This window comes from Alexandromys fortis, unplaced genomic scaffold, assembly GCF_014885135.2.
Source record: "Alexandromys fortis isolate MF-2015 unplaced genomic scaffold, M_Fortis_MF-2015_v1.1 scaffold_9, whole genome shotgun sequence".
In the NCBI taxonomy this organism is placed as follows: domain Eukaryota; kingdom Metazoa; phylum Chordata; class Mammalia; order Rodentia; family Cricetidae; genus Alexandromys; species Alexandromys fortis.
The window spans coordinates 20,371,231-20,393,792 of NW_026067892.1; the positions used below are offsets into that span (position 1 = coordinate 20,371,231).

Genomic DNA, 22,562 nt, shown 5'->3' on the forward strand with positions numbered 1-22,562 from the left:
GACAAGGAGCCCACTGTATCTTTTCTTCTCTCAGCTCGGGGTCCTGCCCCCATGTACACAAATCCCCAGGAGCAGGTTCTCAGGAGGCTTCCAGCGCCGCCGGCTCTTACCACAGTCAGGGTTCCCATGCATGCGTGTGCCCGTCAGCTCCAGGCCCAGCTGGTCCACGCACCAACAGTCACCACTGCTCTGGTCGCACTGCATCTTCCGGTAATAGCCGTCCTCATCACAGCTCGGGATGAAGACACCTGAGCGTTAGAACAGGAACCCTGAGGGGTCTTTTGTGTGCGCGGGGGGCCCAGAGAACCTCAGAACCTGGCCAGCCTGGTACTGACACCCCGCCCCCAAGAAACCAGACACTCAGGGCTTGTTTCTTTCAGTACTATTGACACTCCCTGAGGGGCGGTTGAGGAGACTCTTGCCTATCAAGCCCATGAAACCCAGAAGGGTGCTTTCACGTGTGGTCCTGGGCCTGGTCCTCCTATAGGTTCATCGTATGCCATAAAGGGCAGCTGGGATCTCTGGGCCTCAAGGGAGCTCAGGGAAGCACCCCTGGCCTCCTCCTCTGTACCCCTCCTCACCTGGCTTCTTCTTGGCTGCCTCCTGGATCTGTATGCGCTCCAGTTCTGCCAGGCAGGGGGGCTCTGTAGAGAGAAGCAGTCTTAGGGTTGACCCATGGTGCTGAAAGCACCCCTAAACTTAGAAGCCTTTGTGAGGGGCCTGCAAAATAAAACACCTGGACTCTCGGGTTTTATCTGACCACACCAGGGTGGTGGTGGTATGTAGGGGGTCCCACTAAGATCCTCAATCCAGTGTAGGGCTCAGCTTGGTGAAAACGCCCAGTGTCTATAAGGGAGGCCTCTACAGCTTAAGACAAGCTAACGATCCTAAGAATCCCAGAGTTCTTCCACTAGGGATGTTGGCACTCATAGGATGTGTTGAAGGACGTGTGTCACCTTGGAGGTGGACTTTGAGGTCTTAATGTGCTCAAGCTATGCTCAGAGCGACTCACAGTCTCCTTCTGTCGCCTGTGGATCAGCCCTTACACACATGCAGAAGGAAGGGGTGAACATCAAGAGCCTGGGAGGGGACCTGCTGCAGCGGCACAGGCAGCAGGGGGGGCTGGTCAGCACACTGAAGACAGAAAAACTGCTCTTGGGGCCTTGCATCACCGAGGGATGCGTGACTCCCACAGCACTGTGCACCCCGACTTCCTCAGTGTATGCTCGCCACAGCCTCTGAGTTAGATATGGTTATCTCCCAGAGCAGATGCAGGAAGTGAACCCACAAAGAAGTGGTCGTGTATTTGGGACCCCAAAGTAGCACATGATGGAGCCCTAGCCAAGTCTCAGCCTTCAGTGGCAGGTGCTTCTCATAACAGCAATCATCAGGGAGGCAAGCACTGGGCCTCCTCCAGCGGCTGGCCAGGCAGCAAACTTGACCCTTTGGGACCAGTTTTTCTATCATTTGCCTCTTGGCCTAGGTGGTTTCTAAATACACCTCCAGCTCTGGCTCTGAGCATCCACTGCTAACAAATGTCATGCAGCAGGTGTGATGGTGTGCCCTGTACTCCCAGCACTCAGGAGGCTAAGGCAACAAGAGGATGCCAAGTTCAAGGCCAGCCTGGGATAGAGAGTGATTTCTAAGCCAGCTTGGACCGTATGATACCCCGTCTCATAAAAGATAAAGAAACACAAATAAAAGCCAAAGCAGGGTGTGGTGGTATATGCCTGAAATCCTAGCACTGGGGACTACAGGAAAGGTTGGTTTCAGATACATGGTGAATTCCAGAACGTTTACACAAGCAATAGCTTACATAATCATTTGTTTGGGCAAAGAAGATGTGTCCATCAGAAGGGGAATTGCGGGAAAGCTGATGGGTCTTTGGCTCTGAGCCCTCACTGGCACCTTCCCCTCTCAGATTCTCCAAGGGGCCCCAAGAGCTTCACATTCATAATTGTGTGTTTATCATGTTTGTGTGAAGCATGTGTATATGTGTATGTGTTCGTATATTTGAGAGGGCAGGCGTGTACATGCCGTATCACGCGTGTAACGTGAGAGGACAACCCTGTGCAGATAATTCTTTCCTCCACCTTTATGTATGTTCTGGGGCTGGAGCTCGGTCATCAGAGCAAATGCTTTACCCCTGAACCAGACCTTAGCCCCCACATTCATTTTTCTTTTCATACTCTTATTTAAAGGTATCCAAAAGTGCACAAGCTTCAGGATCCACAAAATCCAGTCCACCCGGGAGCCTGCCCAGGGAGCGAGCCAAGTGTCAGCTGCCCTGGGTTCTAGTTGATGAGAGAAGCCCGGATAGATACAGCAAGGAGGTGGGCTGGGAAGGCTCTGGGCCTAAGCATGTGACCAAGAGGCAACTATTATGACTGCCGAAGAGAGGCTGGATCTGGGGCTCAACACCCCCCAAAAGGAAGTCAGTGCCAGAGGACCACAGGGCCGGACTCACTCTCCCTCCAGAAGCAGAAGCACCACTCGGCGGTCGAGACACGGCCATCTTTGTAGGTATCGCAGGAGTTGAAGAAGGGGCGGATGCAGACCTCGTATTTGTCCAGGTTGATGGCAGCCAGTTCTGTCTGGTCCAAGAAGAGGTCTCCACTGGTGTCCAGCTTGGAGAACATCCAACCGATGGAGTCCTTGCAGCTGGCCCCCAGATTCTTGTCCAGCCCTAGGGAGGAGACTGGAGTTCAGGTATGTTCTGCTGCCTGTCCATCCATCTTGCTACATCTTTCTCAGCCCCAGACCTCTGTTCAGACTCAGATTAACCTGAAACCTAACCTTGGGGTACAGAAAATAAAGAACTGCCAAAGGCCTTTGCCTCTTACCCCTACACTGAACTGTACCTGAACCATGTGAGTCCATTTTACAAGTCTGACAGAATACATTTCTTCAGTACTGGGGATCAAATCCAGGGCTGCAACCATGCTCAGCAAGTCCAGAAAAATCTTCCCTTTACCTTGGCTACCCCACTGGAGGAACTAAACTCCTGCACCCACATCTTATCATGACTGAAACCAACCTCGCTTCTTCCAGGTGAAGCTCTTTGGGGGTTCACACCATAGGCTCAGGATCTGACGAGAAGGGGCACACCTGTTCACACCCATCTGCAGGGCCCCTTCCTGTCTCCCTGACCCCACCCCACCCCAGACAGAGCATTGGTCCCCCATGCTACCTGCGGGGCTGGCTGCACTGTTGGCTGAGCCGTTCTGCTTGGAGTTCTCACGAAGGAGCTGGAACCAGTCACGGAGTCGATCCCCGAGGTCGGCCAGGTCCTGCCCTGTGCAGGTCTCTGCGGTGTGGAACAGAGGGACAGGGTGAAAGCAGCAGCCCTGGAGGCTGGGCAGTGTTCAGGGGAGCAGGAGAAGGGGAAGGGGCTTCCTCTCCTCCCATCTCCCAGCCCCCTCCCCTTACCGCTTGCTTTTCCCCTCCCTCCCATTCAAAGTCTAACCAGACTCCTCTCCCATTTCCCCAAGACCATGGGAAGAGAAAAGGGACAAAACCCCAGTGTCCTGCTCTGTTACCAGGACCCCAAATCCCACAGGTTCCAATGCCTTTCACTGTTATGACCAATTGTTCCTTCCCAATCTGCAAATACCTGGGCCTGGCTATGGCCATCCACCCTGATTACCTGACTTGCCGTCAGTGGTAGACGTAGTAGCCTGCTCGGTGGGGCAGGGACAGGGCCCCTCACATTTCACTGCCAACTGCTTGCTGCTCAGGCATGCCTGCTGCTCCAGTTTACACTGCACAAGAGAGCACAGGCTAGGAGACGGGGGCTCAGCTGTGGGTCCTGCAGCCAGGGGCCCTGAGCGTTCCTATCACTCCAGAAGGAAGGACTGTGGGTTTTGTGCTTCATGCAAGGCCGAGGGAGGCTCAGGGCTGTGCCCAGGGCCAAGAGCTTTAGGTGGAAGCCAGACCTCCTAGACCCTTTCTGGCAGCTTCCTGCCCACAAGGCACCTTGTCCTCTCATGTGGGATACAGCTTCTTCTGCATCCCCATCTCCCCCCCCCTCTTTTTCTCCTTCCCGTCTTCCTCCCACTCCTCTCTCCTGTCTGCTTCTAGCTTCTCTGTGAGCTCCATGGTTCCTGCACACAGTCTCATACCTATTCTCTCTCCTCGTCCTTTCCCACCCCACCCTGTGACCACAATCCCCTCGGCAAGGAACTCTTACCTCTACACCTTATGCCAACCCAAAGGCTCTCCCCAGGCCCGGGGAGAGGATAGGGTTAAAGCATTTGTCACATAAGCATGGGCGCCTGAATTTAGATCCCCAGAAATCACATAAATACCAGGTAGGCATGGGAACCCATCTGTAGGTCCAGCCTCAGAAGGCAGAAACAGGGAATTCCACCGGGACGATCTGGCTAACAAGACTAGCAGTCACGGGACTTTCGTTTAACTGAGAAACCCTAACCCAATGACTGAGAACCATTGAAAAGAAATCCCAACATCAACTTGAGCATACACACACACACACACACACACACACACACACACACCCCACACACACACAGTGGGGGGATATAAAAAGGAAAAAGGGGGGGATCTCCTCAAGTCAACGCCAGCTAAGCAGCCCTAGCTTCTCACTTCTAGAAACATTACTAGCCAATGCCTATGCTTCCCTGGAACTCTTAAGTTTGTAAACGTGCCTCCACAAATATTGTCTCATAATTCCAAAAATTCTCAAAATTCTCTGTTTGCTCCCAAGGTTCTTCCCTATGCCTTCTGGTGGAGACAATGCCCTGACCTCATTGCCCCCTGCTGGCTGGTGAGCATCAAGACCTTAGCATGGAAGTCCTTTCTCCCCGAAAAACTGACCCTCTGAGCTCCCTCAGTCTGTCCAGTGGCTTACTCCACGTGTGTTACCTGCCCGAACATCCCTTCATGACTCTTCCCTGCCCTCCAGCTGCCCAAAGTCAGATCACCGTGGCCAGGGCTGAAGGGCTGCCCTGAACACACTGACCCAGCCCTATAGCAATCCTCGGAACTCCTCAGGAGGTCAGTCAGTGGTCCTTCTGTTCCTCGTGGCACTGGGGACACCCCACCTTCACCTCACACACAACCAAGGCTCCTCACCACCGAACTGTAGGTGTGGCCATCAGAGCCACAGACTGACGCGAGCTGGGCCATGTGGCAGGGCTTGCAGGTAGAGTCTTTGTTTCCATGGAGTTTCAGAGCCGGCTGTTTGATCCTGTGAGAATGAATGGGGAAGATGTGGGGATGGAGGTAGAGAGAAGAGAGCTGGCAAAAGGTGCACAAGACCCTTTCTGATAAGACCCCAGCCCTGCGACCTACAGGAGATCACTCGCCCACCCTGCCCATCCTCTCCCATCACCCCTCCATCAGAGCCAGCTCCTAAGAATGGACCAACTGGGCAGAACATGGACCCTAGCTTGGCCATTTTCAGGGAGCAGAGAGAGGTCTGATTGCAAGAGGGAGCAACAAGTGGAGGTGATGGGCCGCATCTGACCCAGCCAGTCATTTTGTCTAACCACCAGATGGTTACTGTTGTGTTTCTCATTAACATTTGCAAAATGGGAGAGTTGGCATAGCCCCCAAAAAGGTCCCTCAACATCTTCTCCATAGGCCTCAGAAACTAGTCTTTAATACATCGAGAAATCCCCATGTGTCCAAACAGGGGATTTGGGGTTGTCTGGTCTACTTTGTCTTAGACATAGGACACCTGGGTCAGGGAGGAGCTGTGACTCCCTAGGTCCTGTGTTTGGTGAGATGTGGCTCTCTCTTTCTCTCATTCTCTCTTTCTCTCTATCTCTCCTCTCTTTCCTTCCCTCCTCCCCATTTCAATTCATTTATGGAAAGCCAGTTGCCCTAAATTGAGGCTGAAAGCAGCCAAACCTCCCTATGGGTTTTCCAGTGACTATGAACTCCCACCTCCCAACAACAGTCAGGAGACAAGAGGGAGGGGGACACTCCAACCCCAGCTTTTCCTGCATTGTCATGGAACTCTGAAGTTCAAACTTTCTCAAATATCCTCCCTCTCCTCTGTCCCCTGACACCAAAACAAAACCAAAGACTCTCAAGGTGAGAATCTGTTTCCTCCCGGGTTTTTTCATCTTCTCACAGAGACCATGTCTTCCTGCCCACATTGTCCCCTGCTCGCTGGTGACCGTCAAGGCCTCAGAGGGAATTGTCATCATCTTTGACCACAGACCCTGAGCCAGAGCCAACCAAACCAATAGAACCAAACCTGGGTGGAAGTCCTGACCCTGAGAAACAATCTGATCATGTGATCTTGTGAGCCACTAAATGGTGTTTTCCAACAGTAGCTGCCTACTATGCCGACATAGTCACTCACCTGTGCTCCAGTTTCTTGCGGCTGATGCACATGGCCCGCTGGTAGCCTTGGGCGACGCACACCTTGTGCCGACTGCACTTGACCTTCTGGCAAGGGTCCTTGGTGGTGTCCAGGGCTGTGAGGACACAAGGTGGGGACACTGACCGTCTAGGAGAACCCAGATTCCCAGCCCCACTGCAGACCCCAGAGGTCCCTCTCTCCAGCAGCCCTCGGTAACTTCACAAGTCCTATGCTCCAGTTCCCACGGGTGTCAGACTCCTCCCCCACACAGCTGGGAAGGACATGCTACCTTCATCTCCTTGCTGATTGTCCTCCCAGCTCTTGATGTAGTCATCCTAGGAAAAGATAGAGGGATGGGGAGAAAGGAAGGGCCCAATCACATTTCGGGGCTAAGGCTCAACTGCAGGGAGCAGGATGAGAGAGGCCTGGGCCACTAGTTCCACATGATAACTCCACTTGCCCACCCAGACGCTGCCCAGAGCTTCCCCACACTCAGTACCCTAGAACCCCTTCCAGTCTCTCCCACACCTCTCTCCTGCCCACATGGGAGCTGGCAGGGGAAGAGAAAAGAGTCGGGGTGAGGCCTGGGTTATACTCACTTCTACTTCCTGGAGACAGGATGCCACGGAATCCACAGGGAATGAGCAGGGGAGAGAGAGAGAAAGACTTCACTGTGAGGCCCACACTTATACCGTGAGCCCCAAGACATCCCTGGCCTCCTTTGGTTGTGTCTCTAGGCCCAGTTCCCCAGCAACATCATTTGGAGGCCAGTATTCCCGTACCTTCACCCCAGAAAACTTGCGTACCGGAACCTGTAAGGTCAGGCCTGTGGTTTCGAAAGGGTGCCGCAAACCCCGGTCCAACCCTGGTCCTGCCATCAAGGCAGATGTCTAAGGGGGCTGTGCTGCCTGGGAATGGTGTTGCTCGTGCCTCCGCCCTGGGTATCTGGGAGACATCACCCAGTTTCTCCCGGCAGCCCCTTCTTTGGGCAGGCACCCTGTTGCCACCTGCCCACCCTGTGAGGGAGGTGTGAGGAAGAGGCCTCTCTTCCAAGCTGTAGGAAAGCTGGCAGAACCCAGATGGTGCACACTGGGAAGGGGACAACAGCACCGGTGGTGATGGCTTCCCTGATTACCAGGGACCCTGAAAAGTCCTTCCAGGTCACGTGAGTCGGCCCTTCCTTGGCAGAAGGAACAAGGACGTTCAGAGACTGGCAATTAGCTGATTCAGATTACACATTCGATGAACCAGAGATTGCCTGGGATAGCCCTCTCTTCCCACCACATCACGGGGTCTCTGAGACCGGAGACCTTCCAATTCTGTTCCAGCCCACGGCCTGAGGACCCCCACCCAGCCAGCAGCAGAAAGTTTCTCATCCACCTCCCTTAGCTTCCTCCCTTTGCCCTTTGGGGTAGAGACACTTGTTGAAAGCCATTAAACTGCTTCCAGGGTATCTGGAAGAAACTCTGCCAGGCAGGTAGGAGCAGCTTCAGGAGGACGTTAGTGTTGAGAGCCAGCCACCAGCCTCCTGCGTGGCACACTGGTGAGAAACCACATAGAGCCACCTGCAACCTCTCTTTATCTTTGCCATGCCTCTGTCGGAGATGTGCGAAGATGGCGGTGACATGGGCCTGGCGTGTAGCTGTTATGGCCAGAAGAAGAAGGCATGGGGCTCTGGTATCAGAGGGACCCCAGTGGGAACTACAAGGGCACACAATGAAGAGATATCCTTGAGGGCTTTGGAAGCCTCCTCTGGAAACTGGCAGGCAGCAGGACCGCAGGGATAAAGGCTCCCAAGGCAGAGCCAAGACGGCAACGGTCAAAATGGGAATGGGCCATTCATTCAGTCCTACCTAGATGCATATGTGTATGCCTAGGGGCGTGGTGGTGGTGGTGGTGTGTGTATGTTGTGTGCAGTCATGTGTGCACATGCATCCTCCTCACTTGTATGGCTTTACACATAAGTATACAGATGTGCAGCACGTGATCATGGGACACTTAAGGCCATCCTCCTCCAGTGCCAGATGGCCTATCCCAGAAATGAAGTAGCAGACCCCACTTCTGAGAACTGCCTCCAGTTTTCACACTCAGCACAGCCTTCCTGCCTCTTCCGTAGATAGGGAAGGTATTAAGAGATGGGTGGGAGAGGCGGGAGGGACCCGAGAGGAACAGGCTCCCTGGGAGGAAGGGTCTGGCTCTTAGGATGCTTCTGCCTGCCTCTCTAGCTCTCTGTGTCTCTCCCATCTGGCCTCTCCGCTACCCCTTAGCTCTCCTCACCCTGGGCCCCATAACATGCTCGATCTGTCAAGTGTCTTGGCTCAGGGTCAGCACTTGGGCTCGGGGTCAGACAGGAGAAAGGTCAGCAGGGCCCACTGCTTAGGGCTTGCTCTGGAGGCCACAGGAAAAATGCCACCTGGCCTTCTACTGGGGCCAAAGGAGGACAATTCGTTCAGTTCTAGCCTTTTTCCAACAGCATCACGGGGGCAGGGGTCCTCTACCAGATCCTCCTTTATTAAAGATGGAAAATGGGATGGGAATGGCCAAGTAACTGAGGCCAGCCAGGATTACCAGGCCTGAGGCAGAAGTAGGAACCAGCCTCTTTTGGGGGGGAGGGGGTCTCCTGTCGCTCTCATTCTGTCCTGGGAAGGGAGTGGGGATCTGGTTATGACATGGGAGAGGGGTGTCTCGCATCTATAATCCCAGCAGTCAGGAGCTGAGGCAGGAGGATATCCAGTTCAAGGGTAGCCTGGCTACATACTGAGATCCTGTTTCAAATGCAGAGGATGCTGTGATTGCCTGGGATTTGGGAGGCAGGTGTGAGAAGGCTATCCTTGACCGTCAAGATCTGTGCTCTCAACCCCCACCCGCTCCAGTGCTGGAGTAGGCAGAGCCTGAGGTGATCTATGTTATCCTACGACCCTCCCACTCGGAGACACCCGCTGAAGGCTTTGGAGCCTGTTCATAGTCTTCCGCTGCAACCCACTACAGCTAGACTATAGGTGGAATCCTTGGGCCTCCGTACAAAGTGACTTTTTAAAGCTTAAGGCCAAGAAGGTCTGATTAGAAACTCAAGTGATGGTGGGGAAGGCTTTTAAGAATCCACCGATGCCATGCCCCACCCCAAGGAGAGGGTAGCCTCCATGCTGACCGAGGAGGACAGAGAGGGACAGAGGAGGCCCTTCTGGATAGGGGTGACATTCCAGAATCCAGCTAAGTCCTGTAGCCCCCGCTGTCATGCACAGCTGGGGAGGGGCTGGATCCCTTGCATCTCAGCCCCTCACTCCTGCAAGGTTAGAAGCAAGCAGCCAGGAGGAGGTGAATAGGGACCCAGGGTCCCAGCTTTACCTCGCTAGTGCCCAAGGCACACTCCTGGCCTCTCTCAGAGGAACAGCCCTCACATCAACAAGAAACTCAGATTTAGGTGAGGAGAGAGCTGAAAGATGAGGGCCATTGAAAGCCGAGGATAGAGGAGGCATTGCTGGAGAACCGAGTTCAGTGGGGATGGGAGAAGAATCGCTCCCCATTGGGGTCACAGGGAGAGGTGACAAAGGCACTTTGCCGGCAGCATGGGGTAGGTAGGACTGGGGAAACACTGAGGTCAGATGGGGGTGGCCAGCACCATCTACAAGCTGATGAAGGTGATGATGGTTCACTGGGAATTTACACCCTTCCCATCGTGTATCTATTTATGGTACCCATGTGGGCTTATTAGAGGCTGTGAGAAATGATCAGATGAGAACACCTGGGTCTTCATGGGGAAAAGGATGCCCTATGGCTCTGCCTCAATCCATTCTCACTTGACAGGGTTTTGTGAGCCTCCAGAAGGTTCATCTTTTCATCTGTGTCTGACCACCTAGTCCAGCATCCACCCAGGAATCTCTCCACTGACCATGGCTTTGCACAGCTGCCTCTCCCACTTGGCACATGTGTTTACATCTGACCCCAGACCAGCTAGCTGTCTGCCGCAACCCAGCCTTGGCATCATCTCCCCCATCTTTGTCTTATCTTACCTGGGAGAATCAAGTGTTGCTCGGGTGACACCCAGCAGGGTCACTGTTTCTGCTTCCCTGGCTTATTTACACAGCCTTACAATTCCTTAAGGAGAGACACTACATAAAGTTCAACATTCCCTGCCCAGCACCCAGTACACGGCAGTAGCGTTAGTAGCACTCGTAACAATAGCTAATGTCTTCACATCGAGTACCACTGGGGAAGCATTACGCTAACGACTTTCTACTCGCTGCCTTGTTTATTCTTCATGGAAACCCTAAGAGAAACTTACTGTTGCTATCTCGGTTTCTCAAGTGACAGAACTGAAGTTCAGTGAGGTTAAGTGACTTACAAAGGATCTCACAGCAATTGCATGACAGAATACTGGTCCCAAATCCCACATCCCTAAACAGCACACCATAAATGTGAACGGATAAAGGCCTAAGTCGGGTAGAACCAGGAAGTCCCATCCCAGGCCTTATGTAGTTTCTCCTACCGTGTCAACAGACTTTAAGGAGTATGGAAGCCAGGAGGGGAGGATTGGCATCGGAGGGGGGCATATTTTGGGAAGTGGGGGGGGGGTACTCTCTACTCCAGGCTCTTTCCAGAAATCCCTTCATCCGCCCCTGGTTTTGCAGGTTTGGAGCTAACCCATCTCCTGCTTTGATCTCTGCAGCTCAGCTCAGTTGCCATGGAGACAGGCCCACTGCGCCAAGCTGGGGGAGCGATGAAGTGCGCAGGCCTAGTGGGCTTAGGGGGCACATGCTGGGTATTTTGGAAGCTGTTTACTTCCTGTCATTTTAATTAGCACCCGAATCGCCAGCTCACTTCACAGCTTGAATTAACCCAATCACTTCCGTTTGCTGGGGGTAGTGGAAGAGGGAGGGAACCCCACCGAGAATCGCCCTCCAAGACCCCGTCCACCCTCTCTCTGCAACAGCGTGGTGAGGAAACTGACCCCTTACCCAGACGCCAAGCCTGGAGTCAGGGTGCTGGCTTCCTGCTCGGCCTTACCCCTGGACGACAGGCAAGGGTCTCACCTACCCAAGACAACAGACTTGACTTCCTTATTCAGGAGACAGGGATGAGCCCTCGCCACTCGCTGCAATGCTCAGAGCCAAGATGGAGGGAACCGGGGATAAATGTCACGCTTTGCAGGCAGGTGAGGTACCGACTAGGACCACAGAAGCCGGGCTCTCTGCATGCGCCTGGCAGCATAAGGACAGAGGTGGCTACAAGGGGCCACAGATTCAGACTTCTGCCATCATTTGTCAGTGAGAAGACTGTCGGCACATGCACAGGGGAGAAGCAGTCCGTCAAGAGACCGTCACTAACCTCAGCGTCTGTAATTCTGCTCTGGCATTTTTTTTTTTTTTTCTGAAAAATCAAGACTCTCTAAAAATTTCAGAGAACCAGGTCTCACCTAAGCTCCAAGAGGTCTGGTATCTGGCAATCATTTCACTTCATTCCGGAATCCACATAACTGGGGCAGGAATGTCCTACTCCCCTGGGAAAGGCCCGGAGTTGGGGAGCCTTATAGGGTACCTTCTCTTGTCATTCCCAAGATACACCCACAGCCACAGCCACAAAAACTGACCCCTTACCCCGACGCCAAGCCTGGAGTCAGGGTGCTGGCTTCCAGTTGAGGAAGGGACAGGTTGGAGTGCCTGGCACGGCCTCTGTCTCAGTGAAAGGGAGGGCTGGCCAGGGTGAGGCCATCAATAAACACCTGCTTTTCTCTCACAGGGCTGTGCCCACTGTGTGAGGCCTGGGCAAACAGACAGAGACAGGAATCTGGGAGACACCGCCCCCCCCCCACCTCTTTTCCCCTCTCAGGAATTTCCTCTAAAGGTAAAAATGTGCTTCTCATTGCTCCCTGCATGCCAGGAGCCTGGCTCGGGCTCAGGTATGCTTGCACCAACGCCTCTGCCAACGCCAGACCAGGCCAGAGCGACCAGGCCAGAGCATGACCTTCCGTGACTCTGAGGATCTGCGTTACCACCCTAGTCCTTGGATCCTATACCCGGCAGTGGTGATGGGCATGGGCTCTCTTCTGAACGGTCTCAGGGCCTTGGTTTCGCTACTGGACCCCCGAGGATGAATCAAGGTGGTGGTGCCAAGACCGCTGAGGAGGACTCCAGCCATGAGCTGAGGAAACACGGGCGAGTGTGGAAGAACATTAGACCACAAGAGCACAGAGAGTCTTGGGTACCTAGCCTTTGGGGCCACTTTCTTCATAGATAATCTGTAGGGACTGAGCACTGGTTGAGGCCCCGGCGATCTGTCTTCCCCATCTTTCAAATAAAGAAAGGAGAACAGAAAGGGGCCGAGGGAGGCAGAGTAATCCCAGCCTCTCCACCATGTCCCCAGGCCAGTGCCAAGGAGCCAGGGGGCAGGAAAGGTGGGCACCTGCCTTCAGCCAGGCACAGACACAAAGGCCCCCTTTCCTCACATCCTCATCACTGAAAATTAAACCACCCAGCCCAGAGCCCTTTCCTCGCCTCACCCTCTGGCCTGAGCCCACGGAGCTGGAGCTGGCAAGTCAGTAGGGATTTAGAGGTTGGCGGGAAGGGGTGGGACCCTTCCTGGCCAGCACGCTTTCCACTGTGGGAACACATCTGTGGGGCATCTACAGCACTGAACAGTACTGGGGGGTTGGGTGTGCCCAAGGCAATCTATCTCCAGATCCTGCCCCGAGGGGCTTATGGTTACGGGAGGAAAGTGACAAACACATTAACTGCTCCAGCGGGAGGGCCCTTGAGATCCGAAGCAATAGTGCTTCCCTGAGGCAGCGCCCACAAGTGCCAAATGAGCCTGCAGCCAATGAACAGTGTGTGGAGGGGGGGGAGTCTAGTCCTGCAATAGGAGGGCTGATGGTATTCTTGGGCAGGGAGGGGGTGCTGCCAGACCCTAGCTCACCCCAGAACCACAGCTGAACCCACATCTGCTCAGCAAAGTTGGGCACGGTGACATTTAAACTCTGCATCATAACTGCGCTCCTATAATCCCATCCCTCAGGAGGATGAGGTAGGAGGATCAGTTCAAGGTCAGCTTTGGCTGCATAGCGAGTTTGAATCTAACCTAGCATGCACCATACACTGACTTCAAAAAAACAAACTAACTAAACTATGCATCCAGGCCTAGGCCTACACCTATGTGTTCCCCATCCACAGTCCCTCGTGGCTCCTGGGAGAGAGAGAAAAAAAAAGACTATGTTACAGGCTACATGTCTGGGGTCTGCCCCCACTCCAAACTCATATATATACATGTGGGGAGGTATCAGGTCAGGTGACAACCTTAGGAAGTAACTAGGTTTAGATGAGGCCATTAGGACAGAACACTTAACGGCGCGATCAGAGCCCACATAGGGAAAGAACAAAGGGGCCAAGGGAGAGAGCACGGACTGTTCTTCCAGAGGACCTCGGTTCCATTTCCCACACCCCCATGAGGGCTCATGGCTATCTGGAACTCCAGTTCCAAGCACACACATGGCACATTTATGTCTTAAATGCAGGTAAAACACCCGCACCCTCAAGATAGCATAAACGTTTTTTTAAAGAAGAGGAAAGGACTGGTGCTCAGTCTCATGAGGACAGGACCAGGAGGCCACCAGCACCACAAGGAAGCCCTTGCCAGACAGTGCACACGACGCCTTCATCTCGGACCTCCTGCCTTCCGGACTATACGAGGTAAAGCCTTGCTGCTGGTGTGTGCCCATCTATGACACTTGCAGCAGACAGTGGAGAAGCTGGGCACCTTTAATCCCAGCACTTGGGAGGCAGAGGCAGGAGGATCTCTGTGAGTTCAAGGCCAGCCTGGTCTACAAAGTGAGCTCCTGGACAACCAGGGCTGCATAGGAAGAAATAATGGAGAGGGCTGGTGTGCTGAGCTGCCAGAAAGCCTATTCCTCGGAAGGAAAAGTTTTTCCTTGAACTCAAAGACTCTCTACCCCATCGGGGGCCAGGGGTGGGAACGCTCCTGTGCCTCATGCCTGGGTCGTGGAATGCTCAGAGATTAGTGGGTCATTCCCATTAGCCCGTGCATTAAACCAATGAGAAGATCAAGGTTCAAAAAAGGAAAATAGTTGCCTCAGGGCCACATAGATAATCCATCTACCCAGCAGGAAGATAAAGAGAGCGAGCACTCTGTCTGGGCCCTTGGGACCTGAGGCAGGACAGAGCTCTCCTATTCTCCAGATGGCTCTGACCTCATGAAGAGAGAGGTGGCATGGGCTATCTGTCTCCCTGACAACGGCTGGAAGTCAAGAGGAGCAGCCTGCACCTTCATGGAGCAGCAAGCCTTTTCTCTTCCTCTCTTCCCAGGTCCGGCGTCCTGCTGGCCTCTCAAACCCATCAACATGCTGCCCTGTTCTGGAGATGCCAACCGGTGAGAGGAGAGTCAGAAATCAGAGTGGAGGAGGAAGCCAGTGAAGGACCTGGCCTGCTCGCAACCCAAATTATAGAATCCCTTCTGACCCACTTTTGGGTTCTCACAAACGCACACCTCCTCACAACGTATGCACAGATTGTCCCTACACTCACATTGGAGGTTGGGAGCAGGAGGGGACAGTCATCCGGGAACCCTTTGCAGGTTTTCCATGTTACTAGCCTATCGGCATGCACAAAGACACGAGACTAGGACACGGTCACCAGATAAAAGCCCCGAACCCCTGCTCTGCATCATCACGGAACCCCAGATTCATAGCAGATGAGGGAACTAATCAAGCCCCTGTACCGCTCCTGACATGAAGAATGAGGCAGGTTGTGGACCAGCTCCAAAGACAGTTTCTGTATGGCCAGGGGTGGCCTGCAGGGGATGCCCTCCCTCCTGGGGCAAGAAGTGCACGTTCATGCCAGCCTCCCAATCCGAAACCGAGGTTCAGAAGGCTGGTATGGTGAGCTTGGTGTCCTGTGGGAGGAACCTGAACCCAGGCCAAACTGTCCTCGAACTCTGCACTTCCTGTTGGTGGTTGGCTGCTGACAACACCGGGTCTTTGTCATTCTTCCAAGGAGATGCTGTTCCTTCCTGGGACAGCCTTGGAAGCTGATAAGACACTAGCTGGGGTACTCTTGGTTCATTATAGCTGACCCTCCCTCCCCCATTCAGTGAAGATGAGGAATGTCAGTCATCCCGAAAGCAAAGCTGAATTACATGACCTGGATCCAAATCCAAGTTCTGGAACTGGGGATATGGTTCAGCTGATACAGCGCTCGCCTCGTGTGCACATAGCCCTGAGTTCAATTCCCAGCACTAAAGAAACTGGGCGCCGTGGGTGGTGTGTGCCTGTACTCCCTTACCTGGGATACTGAGCCTGTTTCAAGGGAAAAATAAAATCCCAGGCCTGCCATTTCCTAGCTGTGGATCCCCAAATAAGCCACTCGATGTCTCTGTGCCTCAGTTTCTTTGACCACACAAGGGTAGATGACCAAGGGACAACCGTCTCATGGGTTGCGGAGAGGCGCGAGAGACAATGCATATCGGGAAGGCTCACTGCCATTGTCAGTCAGCTCAGCATGGATTAGCAGTGTGCCTCTGGGTGCCAAGCACTACGTTCGGCACTCACAAATATAATTAAAAATTAATGGAAGTGGAGTGCAAAGCAGAGAAGAGCCAAGAAGAAAGAGAACAGCCCGTTCTTCCCAGCCAGGCTCTTTGGAGCCAGCCCTGGAGAGGCCCTGTAATGGCCTTCTCCTCTCAAGTGCCCGTATCCACGAGACCCATAGACAAGTCTGACCCAGCTCTGCAGGGAGTGAATTTGGACACGGGAGCACTGACGAGCAGGGCTCATGAGAAGCCTAACACTGCACCGGGCAGAGGACTTTCGAGCCACGGAGTCAAGCTTAGCCCACTAGCTTTCTAGCTATTCCCTCAAGAGTCCACTCCTCCCCAGAAGAAGAGCTGTGGCATTAGAAAAGGCCTACAGGCCCAGGATAGGAGAGCCCTGTGCCCATTGGAGGGGAGGAAGATTACTCTGCTAACAAAGCCTGCCTCTCTGATTGTCTTAGTGCTCGCACAGAGAGCACTAATCTAAAGGCCCTCCTTGACCCAGTCAATTCTGGACATCCAAGCAACACCCCAGAGCCTCACCCTCCTCTGGCCTCTCTGACATGATCTCCTCCATCTTCCCAGTTCGTCTGTCAACTGTTCAATGAGACAGCCCCTCATCCTTGTTACTGAAGTTTCCTGAGAGGGGTCTTGTTCCCTGAGAACAGCCCTCTTTCTTGCTTGCCTCTCTCTCAGCCAAAACCAGTGGCCCTGTGCCATCTGTGATCACTTATGAACCAGGGTCAAGCTCAACCTGGCAATCTCTTAGGGACTTGCCCCAATCACCAAAAAAAAAAAAAAAAAAAAAAAAAAAAAAAAAAAATCCCTTTTCTCTCATGAAGAGCTGATGTTTTCATATTTTTCAGAGGAGCCAACCCGATGAAGATGGATATAAAGATCTGGGTTACAGTGTCTCTCTCACTGGGGGCTCCAGCCCTTACGGTGGGATGGGAAGTGTGTGCAGGCAGGGCTGGCAAAGTCTCTGAGTGCAGTCTGTGCGCCACCTAACTCCAGGAGGCGCCATTCACAAGGTGGCATGGCTACAGTTATGCAAGGCAGTGACTCCCAGCTAGCAGCCTCCTTTTTGCCTTTCAGTGGAAGCTGCCAACGGATTCCCACAAGGCCACGCCCTCTCCCTCATCCTTTCTGTCCTACTTCTTTCTCTGACCCCATCCTCCGGCAGCCTGGGCTCCCCAGAATGGGGCTTTAGAGAAAAACCCGCATTTCCAAAGCACAAACACCCCCTCTCCACTAGCAATGCAGGCTCTAGGAATCCTGCAGGGGCTGGTCCTGCAATTTTAATGCTAGTGCCTTTCTTCTGATGGGGGTAGAGGTGGCACCAATACAGGCAGACAGGTGGGCAGCCCTGAGCTGGGGGGTCAAGCTAATCAAGCATTTATTGGCAGCCACTGTGTTGGCTGCGGGAAGCAGGCGGATGGAGAGAAGGGAAAGGACTCTTTTTATTTTTAAACCCTCACTGTTCTGATTAAGCGTTTCTTTTTCTCTCTGACCTTCACTAGTCCCAGGCAGATCAAAGAGCCAGAAAGTCAGAGGGAGGCTTGGACCAGTGACACATGGATTCCTTCCGGAAGGACAAGCTTGCTGTTACCCCCTCATTGCTAGACTGCAGACCGTGACAGGGGACTGCGCTAATCTGGGCTGGTCCTGCAGGTGCCTGGGGAAGGCTTTGCTGGGCCACAGGCTCTCTAAGATGGTGGGGGAAAGATGGAGATCATGGCCCACGATGTGGTCCAGGGGCCAGCACAGCCTGGGGACCCGGATGCAGTTGGTTGTTCCTTCCCTCTACAAATGAAAACATGTCAGTTTGACTTTGAAAACAAAAAGCATCCGAATCTCTGCCTCTTCTCATAGTGTGGCTGGGTGCCCTACATGTGTTTAAAAAATAATGTCTAGACAGATACTCCAGGCCGGTTCCAAGAAGAAAAACTGTAAATACCAGTTCTACATGCTCTGACGGAATGAATTCCCGGGCTCCCCCAGGCTTCTGGGTCACTGGGCATCTGTTTTCTCGGTAAGGACCCACAGCATGTCGTATCAGTAACGCACCTTACAATATTAAAATAAGATCTTTATTATTAACAAAACTGAATTTTCTATTCAGCAGGATTAAACTGCTGAATAGAAAAATAAATTATCTAAGGAACTTGTGGATGTTCCAAGTTTAAGAAGTGAGGGCAGTCATGGTGTGACTTGTCTTGTACTGGGTGGGTAGGATGAGAGAATCTGGGGAATGCTTTCGGAGGTCGGGGAGTCAGCTAGCGCCACATCGAGGGGCGCTCTACATCTCCCCCTCCCCTCATCGGCTTCTGAGGTGCCCAGGGAGCAGCCACGCCCTCCCTTCCTCACCCCTGCCCACGCCACCATCTGCGAGGCGCGGCTCCTATTCCCTCCCTGATCTACAGGTGCGGGTAAACAGAGCTGCGGCGCCGGCCGGTCCGCAGCCTCCTCCCCACCCCCACCCGCAAAGCTCGGCCCAAGGTTAAGTCTAAATGTGGCGGGCGCCCGCCAGGGACCCCCAACCAAGCACCTGAGGCTCTTGCTTCTGCTTCTCACGCCCTCTGGACTAAGGATGGGTCCCCTGGGTTTCTAGCCTTGCTCCCTCTCCTAGCGTGGTCAAGGAAAACCATGCCTAGGTTGTTACGTTCAAGGACCGTAGTCTGGTTCTGGTGGCCACCCTGAGGGGGCCTTGGGCATTTTCACTGTGCCGCTCTCACCCCATTATGGACACGCCTTCCACCATCTCTTATGAGGGTTGGGGAACCCTTCTCCAAACTCAAAGCCTTGGCCACCGCTCAGTCCTTGCGCCTTAGGTCCCCTTCTTCCCAAGCCCAAGGCGGGGACCGAGGACACCCAAGCGGCCGCTACCTTCCCTGCTGGCCCCACCCAGACCTGCTGCCTTTGCCAAGGCCCGTGTGTTTAGCCTGCAGCATCCACCCGGCAGAGGCCTGGCCCCGGTACCGATGGCAATAAGGGGACCGGCGGGGCCCAGCAGCAGCCCGGACCCGGGTCCCCACATCCCGCACCCTTGTTCCGCGTCAAGCCACCGGGCAGACCCTGTCGCGAGCGTGCGCCCTCCAAGCATGTCCCTCGCCTGGGACTCTTTGAGAGGCTGCGGGACTGAAGGTCCCAATGTCGGTGGCCAAGCGAACACGAGAGGGGCGCAGGGTTGGGACTCTCGGTGTTGTTTACTCTTGGCGCAGTTAGCTCGGCAGGCCGGAGAGGCTCTGGCTCCAACACGCGGTGGTTGCTCCCAGCGCGCTCGGGGTCCCTGCTCCCCGCCTCCCTCCCGGAACCCGCGCCCGGCCCGGCCCGGCCCTCCCTGCCCCGCCGCTCACGTCTCGGAAGCGGTTCCAGTGCTTAATCTTGCCGCTGTACTGCGAGATGGACGACAGCCATTGCTCGTCCTCCATGAAATTGCCGGGGGTCTCGCCCTCCTTGAGCCCCTTGACGTCGCCTTCAGCCAAGGCGACCACTGCGAGGAACAGCAGCGGCAACGCCAGCCACCCGTAGCCCGGAGCGCTCATCGTGGTCTGGGCTTGGACCTGGGAGGGGGGGGGGGTCTCGACTTCTGCAGGATTTGATGTCCTTTCCTCCAACGCGCCGCTGGCGAGGCGCTGCGGTCCTCTTCAGCCCTCCTTCTGCGGTCTGACTTCAGTGACTGACGGAGGGTGGGTCGTGGCTGAAATGTGACCTGGTTAGCAGATGCACTTGTCTGAAAAAGCCCAACGCTGGACGCGGAGAGGGAGAGAGAATCAGAGAGGCTGCGCCAGCGGGGGCTGTGTCTGTAACTGTAGCATCAGCATCACGTTTGACATCATCATACCTGGTTTAAAAAAAAAAAAAGGAGGGGGTAGATTTCAAAGCAGAGCGCTGGATCAGAGCAGCCAAGCTGCAGCTCAGGGCTGCGCAACCCAGTCCAGCTCCCAGGGAGTTGGAAACCAAGGAAGCAGAACCCTGAGATGTCCCTGCTGTCTATCCAAGGGTAGACAGCAAAGAAGGGCCCCGGGGTCTTTCACTGGGCCGGAAAGAAAATGAAAATTCTCGGGTTACCAAGCCAGTCAGGCTCAGGTGTCTAAAAGAGAATCTGGCCATAGACAGCTTCTTCCTCCCTTGCCTCCCACCCCCCAACCTCTAGTGGCCCGTGCCACAGCTCTGACAGCTGGCTCCCTACGAGTTATGGCGCTACGGTAATGGGTGGCTTCCTTAAGACAAAGGCGGTCTAACAACTGGCTGCCTCTGAACTATTGCTCCCCAGACCCACCGCTCTTTTCAAAGCATGGCCTGGGCTCTGAATGGCTGGTGAAACAAGGGCAGATGTCCTTCTCCCCAAGCAGCTGTTTAGGGGCTGGCACCGTTTTGTTTGCTTTTCCTAGGGCAACCCGAAAGGACGCTTGTCTAGCCGTCTCATCTGCCTGGATTCTGCAAATCTAGACAGGCCCATTTGCTTGTGATTTGACTTTATATTGAGTTTGATAAGCCACTGGGAAAGGCGACAAGGTGGGAGGAGGTTGGTTTTATTCGAGGTTGTTTGGGTTTTTGTTAAAACTGTGACCTTAGTCATTGCCTATAGACATGTGTTGACTCACCAGCTGGGAAGGCTGGCAGCTGGGCACAGACCTATGATCAGAGTAGAAATGGGATTTACATTACAAATAAATTGAAGAGTATGACAGGAGAAAACATATTGAACTTTTGGGCCCCAAGCCCTAGAGTGTGTTTTTATGAAAAAGGCTTGGCTGCTATGAGGTTAAAATAAAAAAAAAAATTAAAGACAATGGAAAACCATGATCTTAATCAGCAGGAAAAAACACAGGGTATGAGGTTTATGGGGCCTGGCATGCCTGATAGCTGCATGCCTCAGTGGTCTGGCGCGGGGGTGGGTGGGTGGGGGAGGGCACCCTGGGGAAAATACAAAGCAATAGCTCCCCTTTGTGCTTCTTGGATTTCCTGTGGTGTTGCTGCGAGGTCCAGATACTGAAGTCTGCATCCCCCGGTAGTGCCATGGCGCTTCACAGCCCAGAGCTCAGCTTGTCATGTGGACTGGAGGGAACTGAGGACCCCATTTCCTACCTCGAATTAAGGTTAATGCTACATGCTACACATACCATACGATGGCTGTGAAACATGAGCAAAATGATCCCCGGCTTTTAAAAAACAAAACAGTCTGTCCCTCGGGTTGGAAAAAGGTGATAACCACTCATTGTTCTGAAGATTTACCAAATCTTACCATCTTTCCTCCATCATCTTTTTTTATTATTATTGATTTTTATTGAGCTCTACATTTTTCTCTGCTCCCCTCTTTCCCCCATCTTCTTAATCCTGGTCTTTTTATTTCAGACAGGGTGTCCCGTAGCCTGGTCTGGCTTCCAACTTGATTTGTAGGTTGAAGGTGACCTTTCAACTTCTGATACTCCTGTATCCACTTCCCAGGTGCCTTCTGGTGCATGTGGTGCTAGAGATAGAACCCAGGGCTTCACTCATGCTAGTGAGCACTCTACCAACGGAGCCACATGCCCCTCAACCCTAGCCTTTATTAAAGTTATCTACACACCGCCAATGCTCTTAGCAGACAGCTCAGACCAAGGGTTCTAGTGGTCTAGTTACCAGAGCTGCTTAACAAGGAATATGGAAACTAACCCAATGCCTTTCAGGAAGTCATAGCTGCCTTCAGACCCATGAAGGTCAGAACATTTTCCACACACGGGCAGTTCATTCAAGGGGACCTGCCTCCTGTAGTACACAGCCCAACACACTTAGCTAAAGCCAAAGAAGAAGCTATTTAGGAAGAAGAGTGCAAATTTTTAGATGGCAGTTCTAAGAGTTGTGCAAAATAACTAATAACCTTGTTTATAAAGAAGAAAAAGGGTTTATTCTAGAGAATTATTGGCAGGACAGCCTTTCCAAACCACAGGGCCCCAAATATGAGGTGATGCCAAACATGTTTATTAAATTGTGGATGTGTCTTTTACATTTTTCTGTTGTATTTAGTATTTAGCAATACAAAACAGAGAACCTCAATTTTCTACAAAAAAATGCCAAATCTGTCCCTAAAAAAAATTGCTCTCATTTCTAGATGCTTTAAGTTCAAAAAGATAATTGAACAAAAATACTTCAAACTTTTTCTTAACAACCATATCTAAAAACCAATCCATACATTTGTGATGGCTATTCTTCATTGTCAACTTGACTATATCTGGAATTAACTAAAATCCAAGCAGCTGGGTACACCTGTGAGGGCTTTCTTTTCTTAAATCATTTGAAGTGGGAAGACCCACTCTTAATCTGGATCTTTTAAAATTATTATTATTTTCCTTCTTTGCTTCTTTTATCTTTTTTTTAAAAATTTTATTGGTTTTTATTAAGCTCTACATTTTTCTCTGCTCCCCTTCAACCCTCTCCCAAGGTTCCCATGCTCCCAATTTACTCAGGAGATCTTTCTTGTCTTTTTCTCCTTCCCATGTAGATTACATCCATGTCAGTCTCTCTTAGGGTCCTCTAGGTTCTCTGGGTTAATCTGGATCTTCTGAGCCAGGAAGACCCACCTTTAATTGGGGCCATATCTTCTGGCGGCAGTCTGGGGAAAGGACACGGGAGAAGGAAGCTCTTGCTCTTTTCCTGTTCGCTCTCCCTCTCACCGACAAGTCCACTTCTTTACTGGCATCAGAGCCTACTC

At 53.0% G+C, this 22,562-nt stretch overlaps 1 protein-coding gene across 1 annotated transcript in view; it reads right to left on the minus strand.

The window, feature by feature from the left end:
* Window positions 1–22,562, minus strand: part of Spock2 (SPARC (osteonectin), cwcv and kazal like domains proteoglycan 2) — a 29,789-nt gene that overhangs the window by 3,945 nt on the left and 3,282 nt on the right. The window contains exons 3-12 of the mRNA XM_050140136.1: window positions 19,218–19,712; window positions 17,024–17,031; window positions 6,624–6,669; window positions 6,335–6,449; window positions 5,095–5,209; window positions 3,647–3,761; window positions 3,191–3,307; window positions 2,468–2,686; window positions 582–644; window positions 111–248 (exon numbers count right to left, since the gene is read on the minus strand). Of these exons, the coding sequence (XP_049996093.1) occupies window positions 111–248; window positions 582–644; window positions 2,468–2,686; window positions 3,191–3,307; window positions 3,647–3,761; window positions 5,095–5,209; window positions 6,335–6,449; window positions 6,624–6,669; window positions 17,024–17,031; window positions 19,218–19,413 (1,132 nt within the window). The 5' untranslated portion in view covers window positions 19,414–19,712. The remainder of the gene's footprint in view (window positions 1–110; window positions 249–581; window positions 645–2,467; window positions 2,687–3,190; window positions 3,308–3,646; window positions 3,762–5,094; window positions 5,210–6,334; window positions 6,450–6,623; window positions 6,670–17,023; window positions 17,032–19,217; window positions 19,713–22,562) is intronic.